Source organism: Chaetodon trifascialis, chromosome 3 (assembly GCF_039877785.1).
Source record: "Chaetodon trifascialis isolate fChaTrf1 chromosome 3, fChaTrf1.hap1, whole genome shotgun sequence".
In the NCBI taxonomy this organism is placed as follows: Eukaryota; Metazoa; Chordata; class Actinopteri; order Chaetodontiformes; family Chaetodontidae; genus Chaetodon; species Chaetodon trifascialis.
This window is the reverse complement of record NC_092058.1, coordinates 15,326,113-15,344,295: the sequence shown is the minus strand read 5'-3', so window position 1 is coordinate 15,344,295 and position 18,183 is coordinate 15,326,113. Positions and strand designations below refer to the sequence as shown.

The 18,183-nt window shown below is 46.7% G+C and overlaps 1 protein-coding gene across 7 annotated transcripts in view; it reads right to left on the bottom strand.

Moving 5' to 3' along the window:
- LOC139329135 (rootletin) overlaps positions 1-18,183 on the bottom strand; it is a 22,216-nt gene extending 4,033 nt beyond the window's left edge. The window contains exons 1-35 of one of the 7 annotated variants that reach the window (XM_070959290.1): positions 18,010-18,183; positions 15,563-15,844; positions 15,132-15,258; positions 14,900-15,045; positions 13,589-13,780; positions 13,421-13,504; positions 13,241-13,332; positions 12,974-13,139; positions 12,775-12,881; positions 12,426-12,653; positions 12,240-12,330; positions 12,040-12,126; positions 11,754-11,966; positions 11,100-11,299; positions 10,797-10,979; positions 10,256-10,400; positions 10,013-10,159; positions 9,428-9,658; positions 8,907-9,100; positions 8,704-8,831; positions 8,315-8,484; positions 8,021-8,200; positions 7,564-7,698; positions 7,338-7,481; positions 5,451-5,689; positions 5,168-5,327; positions 4,881-5,048; positions 4,356-4,779; positions 3,822-3,988; positions 3,605-3,725; positions 3,353-3,516; positions 2,589-2,804; positions 1,431-1,655; positions 1,196-1,345; positions 801-1,001 (exon numbers count right to left, since the gene is read on the bottom strand). In XM_070959290.1, the coding sequence (XP_070815391.1) occupies positions 801-1,001; positions 1,196-1,345; positions 1,431-1,655; positions 2,589-2,804; positions 3,353-3,516; positions 3,605-3,725; positions 3,822-3,988; positions 4,356-4,779; positions 4,881-5,048; positions 5,168-5,327; positions 5,451-5,689; positions 7,338-7,481; positions 7,564-7,698; positions 8,021-8,200; positions 8,315-8,484; positions 8,704-8,831; positions 8,907-9,100; positions 9,428-9,658; positions 10,013-10,159; positions 10,256-10,400; positions 10,797-10,979; positions 11,100-11,299; positions 11,754-11,966; positions 12,040-12,126; positions 12,240-12,330; positions 12,426-12,653; positions 12,775-12,881; positions 12,974-13,139; positions 13,241-13,332; positions 13,421-13,504; positions 13,589-13,780; positions 14,900-15,045; positions 15,132-15,258; positions 15,563-15,619 (5,682 nt within the window). In that variant the 5' untranslated portion in view covers positions 15,620-15,844; positions 18,010-18,183. Of the gene's footprint in view, positions 1-800; positions 1,002-1,195; positions 1,346-1,430; positions 1,656-2,588; positions 2,805-3,352; positions 3,517-3,604; positions 3,726-3,821; positions 3,989-4,355; positions 4,780-4,880; positions 5,049-5,167; positions 5,328-5,450; positions 5,690-7,337; positions 7,482-7,563; positions 7,699-8,020; positions 8,201-8,314; positions 8,485-8,703; positions 8,832-8,906; positions 9,101-9,427; positions 9,659-10,012; positions 10,160-10,255; positions 10,401-10,796; positions 10,980-11,099; positions 11,300-11,753; positions 11,967-12,039; positions 12,127-12,239; positions 12,331-12,425; positions 12,654-12,774; positions 12,882-12,973; positions 13,140-13,240; positions 13,333-13,420; positions 13,505-13,588; positions 13,781-14,899; positions 15,046-15,131; positions 15,259-15,562; positions 15,891-18,009 lie in introns of those variants that run through there. The other 6 variants (XM_070959289.1, XM_070959291.1, XM_070959294.1 and 3 more) reach the window with 6 other exon arrangements.

Genomic DNA, 18,183 nt, shown 5'->3' with positions numbered 1-18,183 from the left:
CAACAGAAACTCTTTCCAGGGGACACTAAAAAGTGATGACCGCGGCCGGGACACGCTTGTTGTTGCCATAGTTTGTCGGCTATCTGCAAGTGGTGTTGAAAATGAGTTTTTGTTGGGATAACAAGCGTGTTATAACCAGCTTTGTCCGGGCATGTTCAGCGCTTTTTAATGTCCCCTGGAAACAGTTTCTTTTTTCATCTGTGTATTTGCAACATGTCTCTACAGCACATTGAGCTCTCAGCGATACATGCTTTTGGAGACATTCAAACAGTGTGACATTTTTACATCAGGTAGAAAACTTTCAATTCATAGATTAAAAGAGTTTTTTTTTTCCTTTAACTGAACACTTCGTCGTGTTTTCACATACTATAATTCACAATGACATTTGTTTCAGATGTGAAAATATAATCCTGACAGACAATTCGCAGGTGAAAATGTTTTAGTTAGCTAGCAGCGTGGCTCTTGGGATGGCGATGCTGCTCTGTTGGTCGGCCCAGACTGAAATATCTCATCCTCAGTTGTAATTTATGCTTTGAGTAAATTAGCAACTAGCATGCTAACATCAAACTAAAGATGGTGAACCTGGTAAACATTAATCCTGCCCAACATCTGCCATAAGGTATCGCTCACTGTGACCTAGCAGGCTTTTTTGCACCTACCCGTAAAGAAGTTCTGCGTATCAGTGGCAGCACCAACATGTCCATAAAATACATGAACTCTGAATTCACAAATGGCTCTTTGTAAAGAAATGGCTGAATGGAACAAGTCCACATTTGTTGTGCTCCACATACAGTGCTGACCTTGTCCAGTGTATTCCTCAGTGCATTCTTGTCCTTCTCCAGCCTCACAGCCTGCCTCTCAGCATCTTTTTTCTCAGTCTCCAGCATGGCGACAGCTCGTTGCAGCGCACGCAGTCGCTCCTCTGTGGCGGCCCGCTCTGTCTGAGCTGACTGGGCGCTGCGCTGAGCTTCTGTAAGACTGGCCAAGCGCTGACGCAGAGCCTGATGACAAATATCACAGACAGAGACATGAATCTAGAGACGCACGCATGTACAAAATATTATGTATTGGGATACTTTTTCTCTTCTGGCGAGTCACAGCACAGGTACAGCCACAGATCAGCAGCTCTGCAGATGGCGCTTTGGTCGTTAATTGACGGATCCTTGTTGACATACAGATTATCTATCACCCTCACCTCTTGAGTATTGTTGAGCTCAGCCTCCAGTTGCTCTCGTCTCAGTTCGCTCTCATTCAGCTCACTCTGCAGGCTTTGCACGCGCTCAGTCAGGGTGGCCACATTCCTCTTCCCCTCCACTAATGACGCCCGGGCATCGTCCATTCGTTCCTTGTTGGAACAGAGGAATCATCACATAACTGTCCAGTTTTCATCCACATTGTCCACGGCCTTTATTTCCTTCAGTCTCACTCACCTGCAGGAGGCTTCTGTCCTGTTCGGCCACACTCAGAGTCTTCTGCAGAGCGGCCAGGCGACTCTGTGTGCTGCCATGAGAAGCCGTTGCCTCCTGGAGGCTCTTCTTGAGGGAAGAAGTCTTCTCCCTGAGTAAAGATTCACCTTCCTGGGCTTTGAGCAGAGCCTGGCTCAGCCTCTCCACCTCTCTCTGGAGCAGAGACGCACGGGCCTCTCCTTCAGCCACCTGCGGTTTGTAGAGATCACATTTATGTGGAACTCAGTGAGCAAACCAACAAAGAGTATTATGTATTCTCTGACCAATGTAGTTCAGTTATAAAGGATGCAGCTACATAAGTATGTGTGCATGCATATGTATGCATGTGTCTCTTAAAAGACTATACTGACAGACTACTGGCAATATTTTTATATTATTTTTATATCAAGTACTCAGCCTTCTATGGTTGATTTTATTTTGTATCTTTTTTTATTGTCTATTTGTTCTACTCCTTTTGTTTTTGAATTTCCCTGGTGTGGAATCAATATATCTTAATTTAAGTTGACAGGTCTATAATTTTCAATTAATTTGCCAAAAACTGAACTAATTAAAGGGAAAAAAGGTTCATGCATGGTAATATCAGCAGGTCAATTATTTGGTCCTTTGGTCCATCATTTTAGTCAAGACTGAAATATCTCACCAACTCTTCAATGTCATGAAATCTACATTCATGCTCCCCAGAGGATGAAGTCTTTCAGCTTTAATGATTCTCTGACCTTTCATCTAGCGCCACCATGAGGTTGATGTGTGTAGTTTTTCGTAAAAAAACTCAACATCTATTGGATGAACCGCCACAAACTTTGGTACATTAATTAATGTTCCCCTCAGGATGAACTGTAAGAAGTTTGGTGATCTATTGACTTTTCCTCTAGCGCCACCATCTGGTCAAAATGTTTCTTTGTTCAGTACTTTGGTTTATGAGGAAATACCTGAAAAACTAAAGGCATTCCCATCAGCCTGAAATGTTGGTGAACATGCTAAACCTTCTAAACGTGAGGACGTTAGCATGCTGACCGTGTAGAACTGCTAGCATGGCGGTAGACTCTGTTTAAATGCTAAAATAATCAAATTTAAGTGTTCATGGATATGAACATACAATGACTCTGCGTCAGCCTGCTGTACCTGCTTCAGCAGAGAGTCATAGCGCTCCTGGGAGGTCTGGTTCTCCGTGTCCCGGTCTCCCAAACTCAGTTTAAGTCTCTGCAGCTCCCCCTCCAGACTGCGCCTCCCCAGCTCCACCCTGGTGGCCCGGGCTTCAGCTGCCTCCAGCGCCTCCCGCAGACGCCTCCTCTCTGCCTCCAGACGCATCTCAGTAGCACGCTGCTTATTTAACTGGTCCTGCAGTGATGGAGGGAGGACAGAGATCATTTTCAAGACCACTTGTTATATGTTTAGAGAGCGGAGTTCTTTGTTGTATAGTGGAGACCTGAGTTTTTGTCCCAGATTACAGAGGCAAGCACAGACAGCCCAAACAGACAGAGTTATGGAGATGACAGAAAGCTGCATCAAAGCTTCGACTTCATTCGTGTCTTCATAAATCCTCTTGAGACTTTTCAAAAATGTCCTAAATATGTCCTACAAATCTAAATGTATCTGAAATACTTTTTCCATCCCTCTCACTTTGTGTCTCTGCTCCTCTTGTTGTCCACTAAGTGAAGTATTTTGAGAGGCGCTGGCACTAAAAACAGACATATGGAGAGCTGACATGGGACACCACATGAGACGTAACACTGTGTGTTGTTATTACATTCCCTGACAGCTTATGATTCTACACGGCTCTCCTGTTGACTGCTGCCATATGGTGACCATGACAGTTCAGTGCTCTCTGCTGTGCAAGTGACAATACAAACACATGGTGTGTGTATGGTACATAAATGTGTGTGTACCTGTGCGTGTTTTTTATCCATCTCAGAGGCCTGCAGTGCCCGCTCTAAATCCTTCACCCTATCGGTGAGAGCCCTCCTCTCTCTGTCTCCTCTCCTCACCGCCTCCTCCTGTTGCTGGAGCAAAATCTGAGTGGTGGTCAGACGCTCGTCCAGTCCACGTTTCCCTACAATCACACACATTAAAGACTGAGGTCACTTTGTCCTTCCGTTAAGTTTTCTTCTGAAAGTAGATGAACAAAAAACAAGAAATGCCTTCTTGGTATTCCAGTAAGGTGTGTTGAAGCTGAGAGAGGCGACTCTGAGCAGAGTCTCGTTCCCCCGTCAGCTCCTCCAGCTCCCGCTGTAGGGCCCCCAGTCGGCATCTGGCATCATCCTTCAAAATCGGCAATAAACAAAGACTTGAACCATGCAAACACGAAAATATCCTGGAATTATTAGGAATATTTGCTTTGTGATTTTTTGCTGTTACCCGCTCTCTCTGTGCCTCACGCAGCTCCTGGAGGAAGTCTCTCAGATCACTTCGCAGTGAGTCGGGGTCCAGCTCTGGCTGAGGGAGAGGCAACGGCGTATCCCCTCTCTCAGGAGACACGGCCCCTGAGCCTAAAGTATTGTCAGGGGTGCTTACTCGAAATTCTGCTAAAATGAAATATAAATTGATGCAAGCGTCTTGTACAAATATTTTTTTTTTTCATGTTGGGGCAACTTAAGGATGGTAGGTGGAATCACACTACACTATCAAACCAAAGATAAACGCAATGAAGAAGAGAGGCCTAATGCTGATACTTGGCTACTAATGGTTTTGCACTTAAACTGATAACCAGCATTTTGATACGGCCCTGTAAGAAAAAATGCCATTTTTTCTTTCTGGACTACTGCACATTTCCACAATCCTCATAAAGCCTGAGCAAATGTGTCGCTCTTGTCAGTGTTAACAAAAGCTTTGTTCATTGTCTGCATAAATGTCTAAAACCTGCAGAGGTTAACCTGCACATTTCATTCTTACCTTTAGGGGGCGACAGCGAGGAGCGCAGGGGTGAGATGCTGTGGTGGCGTGACATACTGCCTGGTGATGTGGAGTTCCCCCCTGGGCTCCTCCCTCGGCCTCCTCTGCCTCCTGCCCCGATGCCCAGAGTTCGCGTCAGCGCCGACTGAATGCTGCTCAGGCGAAACTCCAGGTCCCTCCTCCCGGCCTCGGCCCTGGTCAGCTCGGCCTCTGTAGCGGCCAGTCGGCCCTGGGCCTCGCTCAGCTGCAGGCTGGACTGAGCAGCAGAGTCCTGAGCGGCCTGAGCGCGCAGGGCCAGGTTCTTGGCTTCATCCTGCAGCTTCTTCTCGCAGCCACGCGCCTCCTGCAGCTGAGCGGTCAGCTCTCTCTCGCAGCCCCGCCAGCCCGACTCAGACTCCACCAGGCGCTTCTGAGTCATAGAAAGCTGCATTGAAACATAAAAGAATGAAAAGTTGTGACAGTGAAGAAAACGAGAAAGTGAAATCACAAGTCTGGAAATGTCTTCTCGCTCCCCTCCATCCTCACCTCTTTCTTGAGGGAGTCTCGAGCTGTTTCAGCTCCAGTTAACTTGTGTTTGAGGGTGAAAACCTCTTTCCCTCTCTCCTCCTCTCTTTGCTCCTCCAGCGACAGACGAGTCTGCAGCTCTGCCACCTCCCTCCCTTTCTGCTCCTTCTCTCCATCCAGAACCTTCAGCTGGGGCCAAGAAAAGCACAACATCAGAACGCAGTCCCTCCACGAGGAGAAACCTGAGTCCAGACTGCAAACGAGGCATCTTTCTGACTGTCATAGAGGTGTGAAGGACCACGTCTGACCTGTCTGCGGAGCTCCTGGAGTTCTCGTCTGGCTTCAAGTCGTGATCTTTCAACTTCTCTGAGGCAGCTGCGCAGCTCCGTCACCTCCTTTTGAGTCGATGAAAAGTTCTCCTCCAGCACGGCCAGCCTCTGCTCCTTCTCCTCACACTGTCGTTTCACACTGAAAAACCCAACACACACACAAACACACACACACTCAGACGCTATGAAAACATTTTACTCAGAACACTGCATTTCTCTCAAATCTGTCAACAGATGTTTGCCCACGCTTTGAGGCTGCTACCTGATTCTCTCTGTTTCTGCACTTCGTAGAGTTTCTCTCAGCTGACTGTTTGACTGGCTGATGGTGTCCCTCTCCTTGGTCACATCACCGAGGCTGCGTCGCAGCTCTGTCACTTCTCTTCTGTAGTTCTCTGCTGCTTCCTGAGTTTGGTTGTGACGCCGCTCAACGTCCAACATGTCCCGCCTCAGCTGGTCTCGGCTCTCCTCGTTAGCTGAGAGAGACGCTCTGCACTGGTCCAGCTGGAGGGGAAAAATCATGTGTGGTACAAGGTGATGCCAATGAGCAGAATCAAAACGTGATGGATTATCTAATAACTCCCGGCAGAAATGTCTGTTTCCCATTTGCTGGTTTACAGGATATCTCATCATTTTTCACTATAATGTGGTGGCAGGTTCGGCCATCTTGCCAATGGGTCAAGTTTTGGTTGACATCCAGGAACTTTATTACCCAGACTTTATTAACCATGCACAGTAGGGCATGCTTGTACCTACTGCACATGTTCATACTGATCATTCTACATATATTTTAGTATATTCATATCTACACCTAACTGTTCATTACCTCCACCATGGACATTATGTTTTTGGTTCAGTTTGTTTGTCTGCTTGTCAGCAGGATTACAGAATCACGGGGCCGATTATTATGAACTTGGTGCCATACATCTTAAAATCCTTCAGATGGTCGTTAAGTTCAATAGCACCAAAACATGGCCAACTATACAAACATGACGACTCCATACAACAGCACAATAACAGACTTTAAGGATTGATCAGTCATCTTTTACATCATTTGTTTTCTTTTCTCTCTTTGTTTATTGAGACCACTGTGCACCAAAATGTCAAGGTACATTCCTTGTTTGTGAGAACATACTTGGTGATGAGCCTGTTTCTGATTATGATCTCAGCTACATCCAAGTCTTTAAGTGACATTTCACCTCTGTTCAGGTCTCAGTTCTTCACCTTTGCATAACTACATAAAACTTATTTTCTTTCTCTCTTTAAACTCTCTCAACTTTCACTGTTCAGACAATTTATTTCAACTGCTTTCAGTGCTTGCAACTCAGCCAACACTTTAGCTCATGTCATCTCTAAGTTTATACACCTCAACTGTTCTTTTTCTTTCAACACCTTCACTTTAACAGACTCTTCCACCTCAATCGGTTACATACACTTTGTCTGACATCTCAGCTGCTTTGTGTTTGAACTTCAACTAAGGCTGCATTCAGATCGACTTGAGCCCTGCAGGATAAAATGCAGCCCACTCATCCAGAGTCAGTCGAAGCAGAGGTCTCTGGCTAAAAAAGTTAAACCATTCGCATCTTTTACTGCAAACCTGACATCATCCAGTAGGTGCTGCTTTGGCCAATCAAACACATGCTAGTACACATTCCTGGTAGATTACTTTGTAATGTGAACGTCATCATTTCTACTGTTTAACTCACGATCGTCAGAATTAAACATCACGAAGTTGTGCAGCCTTTTGTCGTCTATTAAGCCTTAAAATGCATTAATTCATTACTCAAACTGGACTTCCTGGATCGTATTTCATATCTTGAACAACAGGCCTTCACCAACAAACACCTGCTTTGTTGTCAGGCTCTTTTTGGTCTGAATCTGCTAAATCTTAAATTCCAGCATTTGTATTTCAATTGTTTTAGTATTTCAACTATCTCATTTCATCTGCAAATTTTCAGAAAATGTATTTTCTAGTTTTGTCATGATGTACTACTACTACTACAACTACTACCACCTACTTTAATGAAAACATGGATCCAGTGATTGTATACATGCATGCTGATGTAGGTCTGGATAGAAATGCAGCCTTTATGGAGGTATGTGCTGTCTGATTTGTGCTCTGTCATATTCTCACTTGGACAGCATCATCTACCTCTTTGAGAGCAACGTCAGCGCGTGAATGAAGATCAGTACAAGTCTCTCGTAGACCCTGGAGTTCCCTTTCATGAACAAAAGCTGCATCCTCCAGCTGAGAGCGAAGCTCCAGCAGCTCGCTGGTCAGAGCCGCAACTCTGATCTGTGGACATACGACAGAGTCAGTTCAGTAAATCTTCCTTATGAATTTGTGTTAGAAAAACTCAGACAGGAAGTCACATCACCTGCTCCTGTTCTTTGTAATGGGCTGCTTCTCTCGACATCCGCTCAACCTCCAGAGCTGCAGCTGACAGCTCAGCCTGCAGGGAGGACACCCTGTCAGACAATGCTGTTTTCTCTGCCTCCTTCAGAGAAAGGGCCTGAGAAGAGAGAAAAGGTCTCATTAATAAGCCAACTTGCAAAAAGAAAAGATGTAACAAAGTTGAGCCACGCTGTCTCTGTACTGCATCTAATGAAACAAAAAAAGAGACTGGACAACATCATCATACAAGGATGTTTGGTTTTTTTTTTATCCTTTATGGGGTCTGATGAAGCAAGGCTTATAAAATCATGTTGAATAATTACTGTATCCTCTTTTAAAATCAAATTAGCATGTTTTCCTCTGATACTACATGATTATATACCCTCACACTACAGCACCGCAGTTTGTTGAACCCACATCAACCTCTCTCCAGACCAGACCTGTTGTTTCTCAGTCTCAGCCTGCAGCAGACTCTGATCTCTTTCATGCTGGAGACTCCTCAGTTCATCCTGCAGCTCCTCTCTTTCTCTCTCTGCTCTGAGGAGCTGATCCTCCGCCTCCTGTCTGAGCTTCCTCAGAGCGCCCTCATGCTCCATAAGCAGGCTGTGCCGCACAACTTCCTGTGAAACAGAGCACAAACATGGCTTATAGCAGTCGTCAGTACATTATCTAACAAGTGAGAACAGTTTTACAGGCAGTGCTTTCAGTAACACCGAACCACTGAACCTTCTGACCTTTTCTGAGACCAGTCTCTCCACCTCCTCCTGATGTTCAGAGATGGCCTTGCGTAAAGCCTGCTGAGCCTCCAGCTGTGCAGCATTTAGAGTCTGAGTCAGAGCCTGTTTCTCCCTCTCAGCCTGGGCCAACATATTCTCCCCATCTGATCGTAGACGCCTGAGTTCAGCTGGAAATCCCATCCAGGAGAGAGAAACACAGGACTCTGTCATTACTCTGTCATCCTGTCATATTACTGCCTTTGTCATGATACCAAACATCTTAAGTTTAGCTCGTAAAGAGGCATATTTGTGTCATAGCTTTCATCTGTTCCTCTCCTCTGCTTTATTCATGTAATCCTCTTTATATTTCTACGTTTTCTTCTACAAACCGCCTCGTTGTCTCTCACCCGCTGCAGTCTCACTGCGGACTCGAAGGTTTTGATTCTCGGCCTCCAGCTGCTCTCTACGGGACTCCACCTGAACAAGCTGCTGCTGCACTTCGAAAAGACTGGTTTCCAGGGACTCCCGCTCCGACCTGCTGGGTCACAAACAGAAGCTCCGCACACAGGCTCATATGAAAATTGTATGGCACTGACAAACGGGCACACACCTGAAGGCAGCTAGTTCCTCAGACAGCACGGTGTTCTCTCTCTCAGACGCCGTCAGCTGGACCACCAGCGCTGCTTTGTCACGGGCCAGTTCCGCCCGACTGCGGCCGGCTTCCTCTAAGGCCACCTCGTTCCTCTGGCCCTCTCCTCTGGCAAGACTCAGCTCTGATCCCAGAGAGGTCACCTCACCACAAAGCTGTCAACGAAAGCCAAAGAAGAAAACAACATGAATGAAAACAAAACTTAAACCGAGGGATGAAAAACCACATGTAAAGTGCAAAAGCTCCTTCTCATGTCATGTTTCCAGGAAATATCTTTGCGTAATCCACTTTTTTGTCATTTCATGGTATTGAGAAGTTGGTATGATGCATGTTTTAGTGACAGTTTCCATTGCTGTTTTAGGCGAATAAACAAACACAGCTGAAGCTGCAAAAGAAATAACTCAAAATGAGGTCAATCAGCCACTTTGTTTTTAGGTTGGACTTAACCTTCAAATGATGATGTAATATAATCTGCTATGTACCTGTGTGACTTTCTCCTGCAGCTTAAGTCTCTCAGCCCTGAGACTCTGGAGCTCTGCCTCCATCCCCACCCGGCTTAGCTCCATGTCCTGCAGTGAATGGTGCAGCGCCATGCGGGCCGAGTCCAGCTCCAGCCGGTCCTGCTCCAACCGGACCAGCTCATCTCTGATGGTCAACTTCTCCTGTTCCGCCTCCCGTTTCTGTGCCTGCAGGACGGCCTTCTCTTCCTCCAGCTGAGAGACAGAGTGAAGAATTCATGGTAATAAGGACATTATACATTATTTAAAACAAATTACAGTCAACTGTTCTGTTGTGCTTGTCATCAGACGCACATTACGATACTAGTTGACTCTAATTTGAAATGTCTGAATGTTGGTTTATACAACGTCTGCGTGGCGGGGGGCTACAACAGCATTTCATTGGGCAATTTCTGTCTTCACAAAATTGCTTTTGGCACTTTTTGTGTGTGTGTGGACAAGAGACATCCGAATCACACATAAATGGAGAGAGACACATCATACAAACAAGTTTGTTTCAAGAATACTGAACCCTTAAAGATGTCACATAAATCCCTGAAATGACCTTACCTGGAGAAGGTAGGTGTTAAGGTCAGCTTTGTCCTGGGCCAGACTCTCATTCATGCTTCCCATCTTGGCGAGAGAGTCCCTGAGAGCTGCATCCTCAGACTGCAGCTTGTTCAGCAGCAGAGAGAGCTCTGCTTTACCGCTCTCAGCCTGGCGGGAACATGACCGTTGCACGAGGTCAATACACAGTACACAGAATATCAAATCTGCAAAATGCTAAAGGAGCACAAGTTGTCTTTAAATTACCCGAGCCAGTGCTTCAGAGAGTTGGGTTCGCTCTCCCTCCAGCAGCTGCCTCTCAACCTCCCCCTGCTGGTGGGTCTCCCTCACTGCAGACAGCTCTCCACGCTGAGCAGAGGCCCGACTCTCACTCTGATCCCATTGCTTTTGTCTGTATCAAAATAATATGCACGTGGTGCTATTACAATGTGTTTTAGGGCTACTAAAGAAAGAGTTCAGGCTTATTAGGGGTGTCATGGTAGGCACTGTCCTACTGTTTGATTTTCGCTTCACAGGCGTCCTAAAGTTCAGCTTTACCTTCGTTTAATGGTGTAAAAGCATTGGAGCAGCTCTGCTATGGTGCTTTGGGAAAAATGTATATCAGAACTGTTAATCGATGTTTGGGGTTGTATTTTCAGGAGGTAAGAGTGGTAGGAGAATGTAAAGGAAGGTCTCACTGTATGGGAAGCTAATACAGATCTGTTGAATGGCTTCCTGTAAGCATATTCACCCAGTGGATTAGTGTCCACATCGCATTCACTTAATCACGATCAATTAGCCTGCTTACATCCTCTGAGTCTCTGCCCTCGCCCGGTCTCTCTCCTGAATGGCGGCCTCCTTCTCCTCCCTCTCGTGATCTCGCTCCCGCTGAGTGGACGCCACAGTCAGCTGAAGCTTCTCGCAGTCCATCTGCAGGATCTGGTTGCTGCTCTGTGCTGCCTGCGCAGTCTTCTCCAAGCTAGCCTTCTCACTACAATGTTCATAATAATGTGTGACGGAAAACAGTGTATTTGTAGACTTACAGTCATATATGCTACAAGATTCCAGGATTAGAGGCAGATTGTGAAAGGTTATAAAACTGTGTGGAAACCTGGCCAGTGTGTCTCTCTCCTGCTTCAGACGGTCCTTTTCTCTCTGTGTGGTCTCCCTCTCTCTCTGAGCAGCGTCCCTCTCTCTCTGTAGAGCTTGGTTTCGCTGTTCTGCATCTCTTTTAGCCGAATCAGTCTCTGAAAGCTGCTTGCGCAACTGTTGTATCGAGGACTGGGCAGAGATCAGACGCCCTCGAACATCCTGCAAACACAAGTGGAGTCACTTACTACTCTTATCGTGCAGACAGTATGTTTGGGATTATGTCTTTGATGAAAGGTAGCGCCAACAAAACCGTTTCAATTCAAGCCTTTGTTACAAGCATACCCTGACACATTGACTTTTTGTGTTAACCGACCCTTTAAGCTCCACTAGCGAGTAGACAGCTGCTCTCACTGTGGTTGCAGAATCAAAAGAACCCATCTCTCTTTGTTATTATTGTCTAAAACATGTATCAGTATTAGTATGAAAACACACAGTTCTTACAAAATCTGCTTAATTTTAAATTGTCCCTGTGTTTTGTACCACGTCACCAACATGCCGTCTCCCTGAAACAATGACTGTTATCAAATAGAAACAGCGTGAACAGTTAACAATGTGCTACATGACCAGTGTGTCATTGTTCATCACATAGAGGGTTTTAAAACTGACATGTCACCTGCAGCTGGAGTGTCTTGTTTGTGACCGCAGAGCGCAGAGCAGACAGCACCGAGTCAGGGAGAGGAGCCAATGGGGAGGGCCGAGAGGGGGAGGTCGACCTGCGAGGAGAGGAGGAGCGGCGAGGGGAGGAGCTATGGATTAAGGCCAGCAGGGGAGCCCCAGAATTATCCTGGTCTGCCTCTGATGACGACTCTCCATCTGACACCATCGTCTAGTAAAAGAAGATGAAAATGAGGCGCTTCCATCTAAATGACATCAAATTGAGTGCATGTGTCGTTGTTTACCTGAGCGATGTCTCGCAGGGTGTCTAACAGTGTCTCAGTGTGACTTCTCAACACCTGCATGTCAGTCTCATCATTACCACTCTGCTCCTGAAAGAAAACAGGCAAAGTGAAGCACAGACACATGAAGGAGGAAGATCAATGACCACTAAAAACCCACTCCAGCCTGAAAAGATAAGCCTGGTATTTTTCTCGCATCTCACCTCAAGCCTCCTCATCAATACGACAATTTCTCTCTCTTTCTCTTCAATTTGGCCTTTCAGTCTCTCGCCCTCTCGCACCGAGTCTGACAACCTGAAAGTGGACACAATAGCAACCATCAACCTCAGAAAAACATTGTTAAATCAGTAGCAACATATCCAATCAGAGAGCTGAGCACAGCCACTGACCTGAAGTTGAGCTCACTTCTCTCTGCGTCTGTCCTGGTCTGAAGACTCATCATCTCTGCCACTCGGTCTCTCAGCTGCTGCTCCAGCTGAACCCGCAGGGCCTTCTCCCGCTCCAGGGCCAGAGCTGCTCCTCCCTCCCGGCTATGCAGCGTGGCGGACAGACCTGAGCACGACACCTGAGCGGAGTGGGACGCCCGAGCCAGCTCGTTACGCATGTCCGACAAGTCCCTGAGTTTGGAGGGAGGTGGACGGAGAGGGCAGAGAGGGCAAAATGTGTGACAGCTTATGTAAGATTAGAATCAGAATACAGGAAACAGCGTCATTTCGTTTCCACATTTCTGACACCAACCTCTCAGTGGCACTCTTCATTTCACAGACGTGCCTCCGAAAGCCGACCACTTGCCGCCACAGCATCAGCAGCCGGCTGTGCTCACTGCTAAAGTAACTGTGGAAAGACTGAGAGGGAAAGCACAGACAGAAATAACAAGTAATCAATCTTCAGTCTACATTTAAAACGCTTTACTGCTTCGTAAGCATCCCTGTCCCACCTCTTCCTCTCTCCTCCAGTCTGACTCCTTTTGTTCCAGTTCCTCCCGGGCTTTTGTCCAATCAGCAGTGAGCCTGCGGATGTCCTGGCTGAGAGCCTCATTGGCCAGACCGGCCTGCTCCAGCTGCTCTCTCAGCATGGCATTCACCGCGGACAAACTGCTGCTCCTGAAAACACACGAGGGAAAAATAAATAACGCCGACAGAGCAAGTCGGGCAGAAACAAGGAGATATTTTGAGGTTTTTGATGCACACGAGAATATAAACACCTCTGCTGTTCTTCCTCCAGACGGATTAAAGCATCCTCCAGGTTGCTGCTTGATTCGTCTTGATGGCGACCATTTGATGTGTCACTGTGGCTCTAAATGAGAAGATTTGATAATTAAAGTGTTATAAGGTGTGGCTAAAAATGAGCTTTCCTGGTGTCAAAATCAATAAACACCACTCACACTCAGCCGGTGTTTCTCCAGCTCTGAGGACCTCTCCTGCAGCATCTGCTCGAGATCCCCGCACCGCTTTTTGTACTGAAGTACCTGAAAAAGCAGGAAAAACAATCACTGCCTTGCATCACCCCCATGACTACGTCTCAGCTAAAGACGACAATAAAACAAACAAACCTTGGCCTGCAGCTTCTGCACCAGCTGCGCCTGCCTCTGCTGACCCTCCTGGTACGCAGTGAGTTTACGCTTGTAGGCCGCCTGCTCCTCGTCCAGCCGCCGCCGTAAATCCACGTTCTGCTGAGCCAGGCTGCGTGACTCTGGTGAGTCATGGTCCCCGTCTCCCGTCTCAAAACGCAGCGCCTGCTCCAGCTGCGGGTTTGATTAAATGTAAGAGGTGGTGGTGGTGGGGGGGTTGTGTTTCATTTCACACAAACATAATTCACAGATGGTCACAGACACTCAGTGCTGACATGCTGTGAATTTGGACGAACACCTGCGCAGACTTATTTGAGCATGAAAGTTCATTCTTGACCTCACAAACAGCAGTTAGCAAAACCACCTCAACACAAGGTCCATTTAAAGGATCTTAAGGGTCACACTTAGTGGTGAAGATATTGAGGTTAGTCCAAATTACTATTCACCACTAAATTTTTAGCATTTTCATGCAAATTGAGCTACTAATAGTGCCTACAGGTAAGTGGTTGTGCATTGCCTGGCATTAAAGCAAACCTAAGAACATCTGATTCCTTCCAATGTCTTGTTTCAGTCACTCACCACAGAGGAAAGAGCTTCAGTACCCCAGCATGTATTTAATTTAGAAAAAAAAGAGAAAGGCTTTGACTGAACCCTGCAAAATGTTGCCAATCAAAAACCTGTTGCTGAGAACTCTGCAGGTTACTGAATGTGGGACAAACGCCGCTCTGTCGTAGGTGGCTCGAGGAAGAAGAGCAGTCGTCTCAACAGGCTACAGAGCTGTTTAATGTTGGTTTATTGTCATTAATGGAGTTTTATAACGAGTCTTTTTCCTTTGAAGGGAAACAGAATTTCATCTGAGCGGTCCATTGTTTTTGAACGCAGACTCGCATGTTTTCCTTTAGCTGTGCTCAACACTAAACGAGACGCCGAGCCCACCCACCCGCTCCACCTCCTCTCGACTCCACCGAAGCCCCTGTTTACAGTCACCCAGGGTGACAGACGCCATGGCAACATTCCACTTCAGTTCATTCCAACCCCCATCACCGCGGAGACCAACGAATCTCAGACAAAGAAAGCACGAAAAAAATAGTGAAATGGGAAAAGAGGAGAGTGCCACAGCATTCCCTGTAGGTGTGTGTAACTTTGAGGGTTTTAAGTGAAGCGCAGATGACGAGCATCAGTCACTCCACAGTGCTGGACTGGGTCACATCTATCTCAGTCTCATCTTCATCTCACCGTCCCCACTCCGCCTCTTCCACCTTGTCATAAGCTGCTGCTGTTTTGGTGTCTTACCCTCTCACTGATTGCACCGTACTTGATGGCGAGCTCGTCTCGGTCCGCTCGGCTGTGTGCCAGCAGGTCCTCCAGCCTCGCCAGCTCTCCCTGCAGCACTCGGTTCTCCTCCTGGAGGGACATAACTGAGGACATGGCTCCGGCTGCTGAAAGACAGACATGAGACTTAGCGAAGAAAGGGGTCAAAACATAAATGTGATACGTGACGAGAGAGCAAACTGTGGCAACTCACAGCCGTCGCTGAGGTTCTTCGTGACAATCTCTCGAACTCGTGCTGGCAGACATGTAGGTGGGTCATCTGGTGAAGGACCCCGGACAGTCAGCCTCTTCTCCTCAGACAAAACACTCTCCTCCAGCCTCTGATGCACAAAACATAAAAGATTAGGTGCTTTACCTTTGAAACACCTTTGAAAATGACCACACCAGCAAACACAGAGGAAAACCTCCACAGACAACAATGACATCAATGCATAACAAGCCCAAAGATGACAATGACATGTTTGCCACAGGTGCCACAGCAGTGAGACCAGTCCAACACAATACTGTCCTCCAGCACAAAACAAGCACTCACGTAAGCCAGCAGCTTTATTTGTCACATCACACACCAGCACAGCAGGTTTAACAAGCGATGGGGGGGATGGAGGACGGCCCGGTGCGGCTCACCTGTATCACAGACTCCAGCTTGTTGGAGTCGGTGTCTAAGTTTTCTGCAGCGCTCATCGCAGCAGGTATTTAAAGTCCTCCGGCGAATAGGATTAACTCCGACAAAACGCTACGTCTTCGCAAGATGAGCTGATCGTCTTTTGCTTTTCGCCAAAGATAAAGAGGAGAAAGAGGACAGCCCGGAGCTGCCGGCGTGCTGCTGCTGCTGCTGCTGCTGCTGGAGCCCGCAAAGTTTGGCCGCAGAGGAGCAGAGCGTGTCCGTCCCGTCGCCTCCTCCTCCGGCTCTCACACACACACAGATTGAGGACAGCAGGATTAGCAGGGTTTTAAGACGCACACCCCTCCACCTCCTCTCCCCCACTCTCACCGCTCTCATTCAGAAGCCGCCACAGCACCACGAAGAGACAAAGACAAGCCCAAATAAAACTTTAAAAGTCCTCACCTTTCAAGGACAAACATCTCAGCACGCGTTCACCAGAGATGAGGCCGAAAACTGACGCAGAGCATGCAACCTTTTTTTTTTTTTATGGAAATTTTTTTTAAATGTGTAATTTTGATGAACAGAGAAAAGTTTTTAGGAGTTTAATCAATACCAGAAACACACTTTAAAACTGGATTTTGATGTGACAGGCCTTCACAATTGCCTGACATTTTACAGACCAAGAGAATAACTGAGAAAATATTCTGCAGATTAATTGACTATGTGAGTGATAGATTGTTGTAACCATTAAAATGTGTTGATGTGGCTTTGTGTTCAAGTACAGCAAGTAAAGGGGTGCTCAATTGTTTCTGATTGACAACTGACCCTGTTCTCCCCTGCTGTTAAACCATCATTTCAACATTTAAGACGCAGCATGTTAAAAAACATCAAAATAATACCACAGATGCCTAAAACCACTGGAGATTTTAAAGCACTTTTCATGACAATAAAATGCAAAAACAAACAACAACAAAAAACTGAGTCATTAAGTTAAACTGTCTTTTAATCTCTAACTTTAATCTCTAAAATCTCTCTACTTTGGTGTTGTAAAACGTTTTTGGGGGTTAAATATTCAGTCAAAAGGAGTCTGTAGACCTGTGAATGTTGAACTGTGACACAAGCATGAGGCTTGAGGGGGTCAGTTCTACTTGTTTGGATCGTCATAGTTACAGACAGGATCATTGTGCCAATACCAGACCCCCAGCCTGGGCTTTACACACACACACACACACACACACACACACACACACACACACACACACACACACACACACACACACACACACACACACACACAAACCTGTTAGGTTTCCATCACTTTTGGGGACATTACATAGACTTACATTAATTTCTTGGAGACTTGCCATGGCTACAACCACAACCACTGGTTAGACAAGTGATTTACACCATAGGGACATGCATATTGTCCCTATAAGGACAGCGAGTCAACACAGTGAGGACCCTCAGTGAAAAGATGCATTCCTTAGCCCTTGACCTTAACCAACACATCACGACTCCTCTCTCTCTCTCTCTCTCTCTCTCTCTCTCTCTCTCTCTCTCTAAAAAGAATAATAAATATCAATATTGTCACCATGCAGGAGGTTTAGATTGTAGCTGGGACATCAGAACAGTTGGGATCCACCTGCATCCACACTGATAATCGTGGATCACAGAGCGCCCCTCAGTGTTTGGGTTTCCCTTCAAACATTTTGCTAACTGTCCACAAACGTCTTTGTGATGACTCCTGAGGAACTGCTGGACTTTGCTGTTATTTATCTGTGCGATATGAAATGGATCGTGACCATTAATGCATTAGTTGCTCAAGATCTGCAGCGCCCTCCACTGGCCTGTTAACAGATGACAGGCACTGATTTCAGTGTGCGAGGTGGCTGCTTCACATCTGACGGCATTGGCCGCACACCTGTTGATCTCTCCTCTGCACAGTCAGAGCACACCTGAGTTCAGGCCAAACTCACGATTTTTCACCCCAGCTCGAGTTTAACAGCCTTTATGTCCACAACCAGTGATGCAGCCACGAGTGAACCGCCGAGCAAACAGTGTGATCTGATCAGGATCATCACCTGCTGCTTCCTCTTTCATGCTTTAACATCGTTTGGTAAACACATTACAGGAACTTTAACCGCCGACATCCTCGTCTTCCTCTCACACCAGACTACATCATTAAAAATACATCCACAAAGACACGCCCAAGTTTCCCAAAGTCTGTCAGGAGTTGGAAACGAGGAGGAGGAGGAGGAGGAGGGCGGTTTGCACATTAAACTGTGCAGCATCCCAGCAAATTAAACTGCTCGTGAATTATATTTTGACAGCAACAGACACTGCAGAGATTGACGCACAAACGCGCCGCCGTGCACGCAACAACAAGGATGTAAAACGCCTCATACGGTGCGATCCACAGTGCTGTGTGTGCAGGGAAAACATCCACCTCTGTCTGATTCAGCCTCACCCGCAGAGATCAGTGCGATGAGCTTCATCCAGCCGACCCTGCTTTCTCCTGAGCGGGATTCACGACCACACAGGCAGAAACAAAGCGCATCCACAGCGGTCAGACTTCATGAATCGGCGGCTGCTTGCTGGCTGAAGTGTCGCCTTGTTCCGAAATCTCCTCCATGCTTTTTCC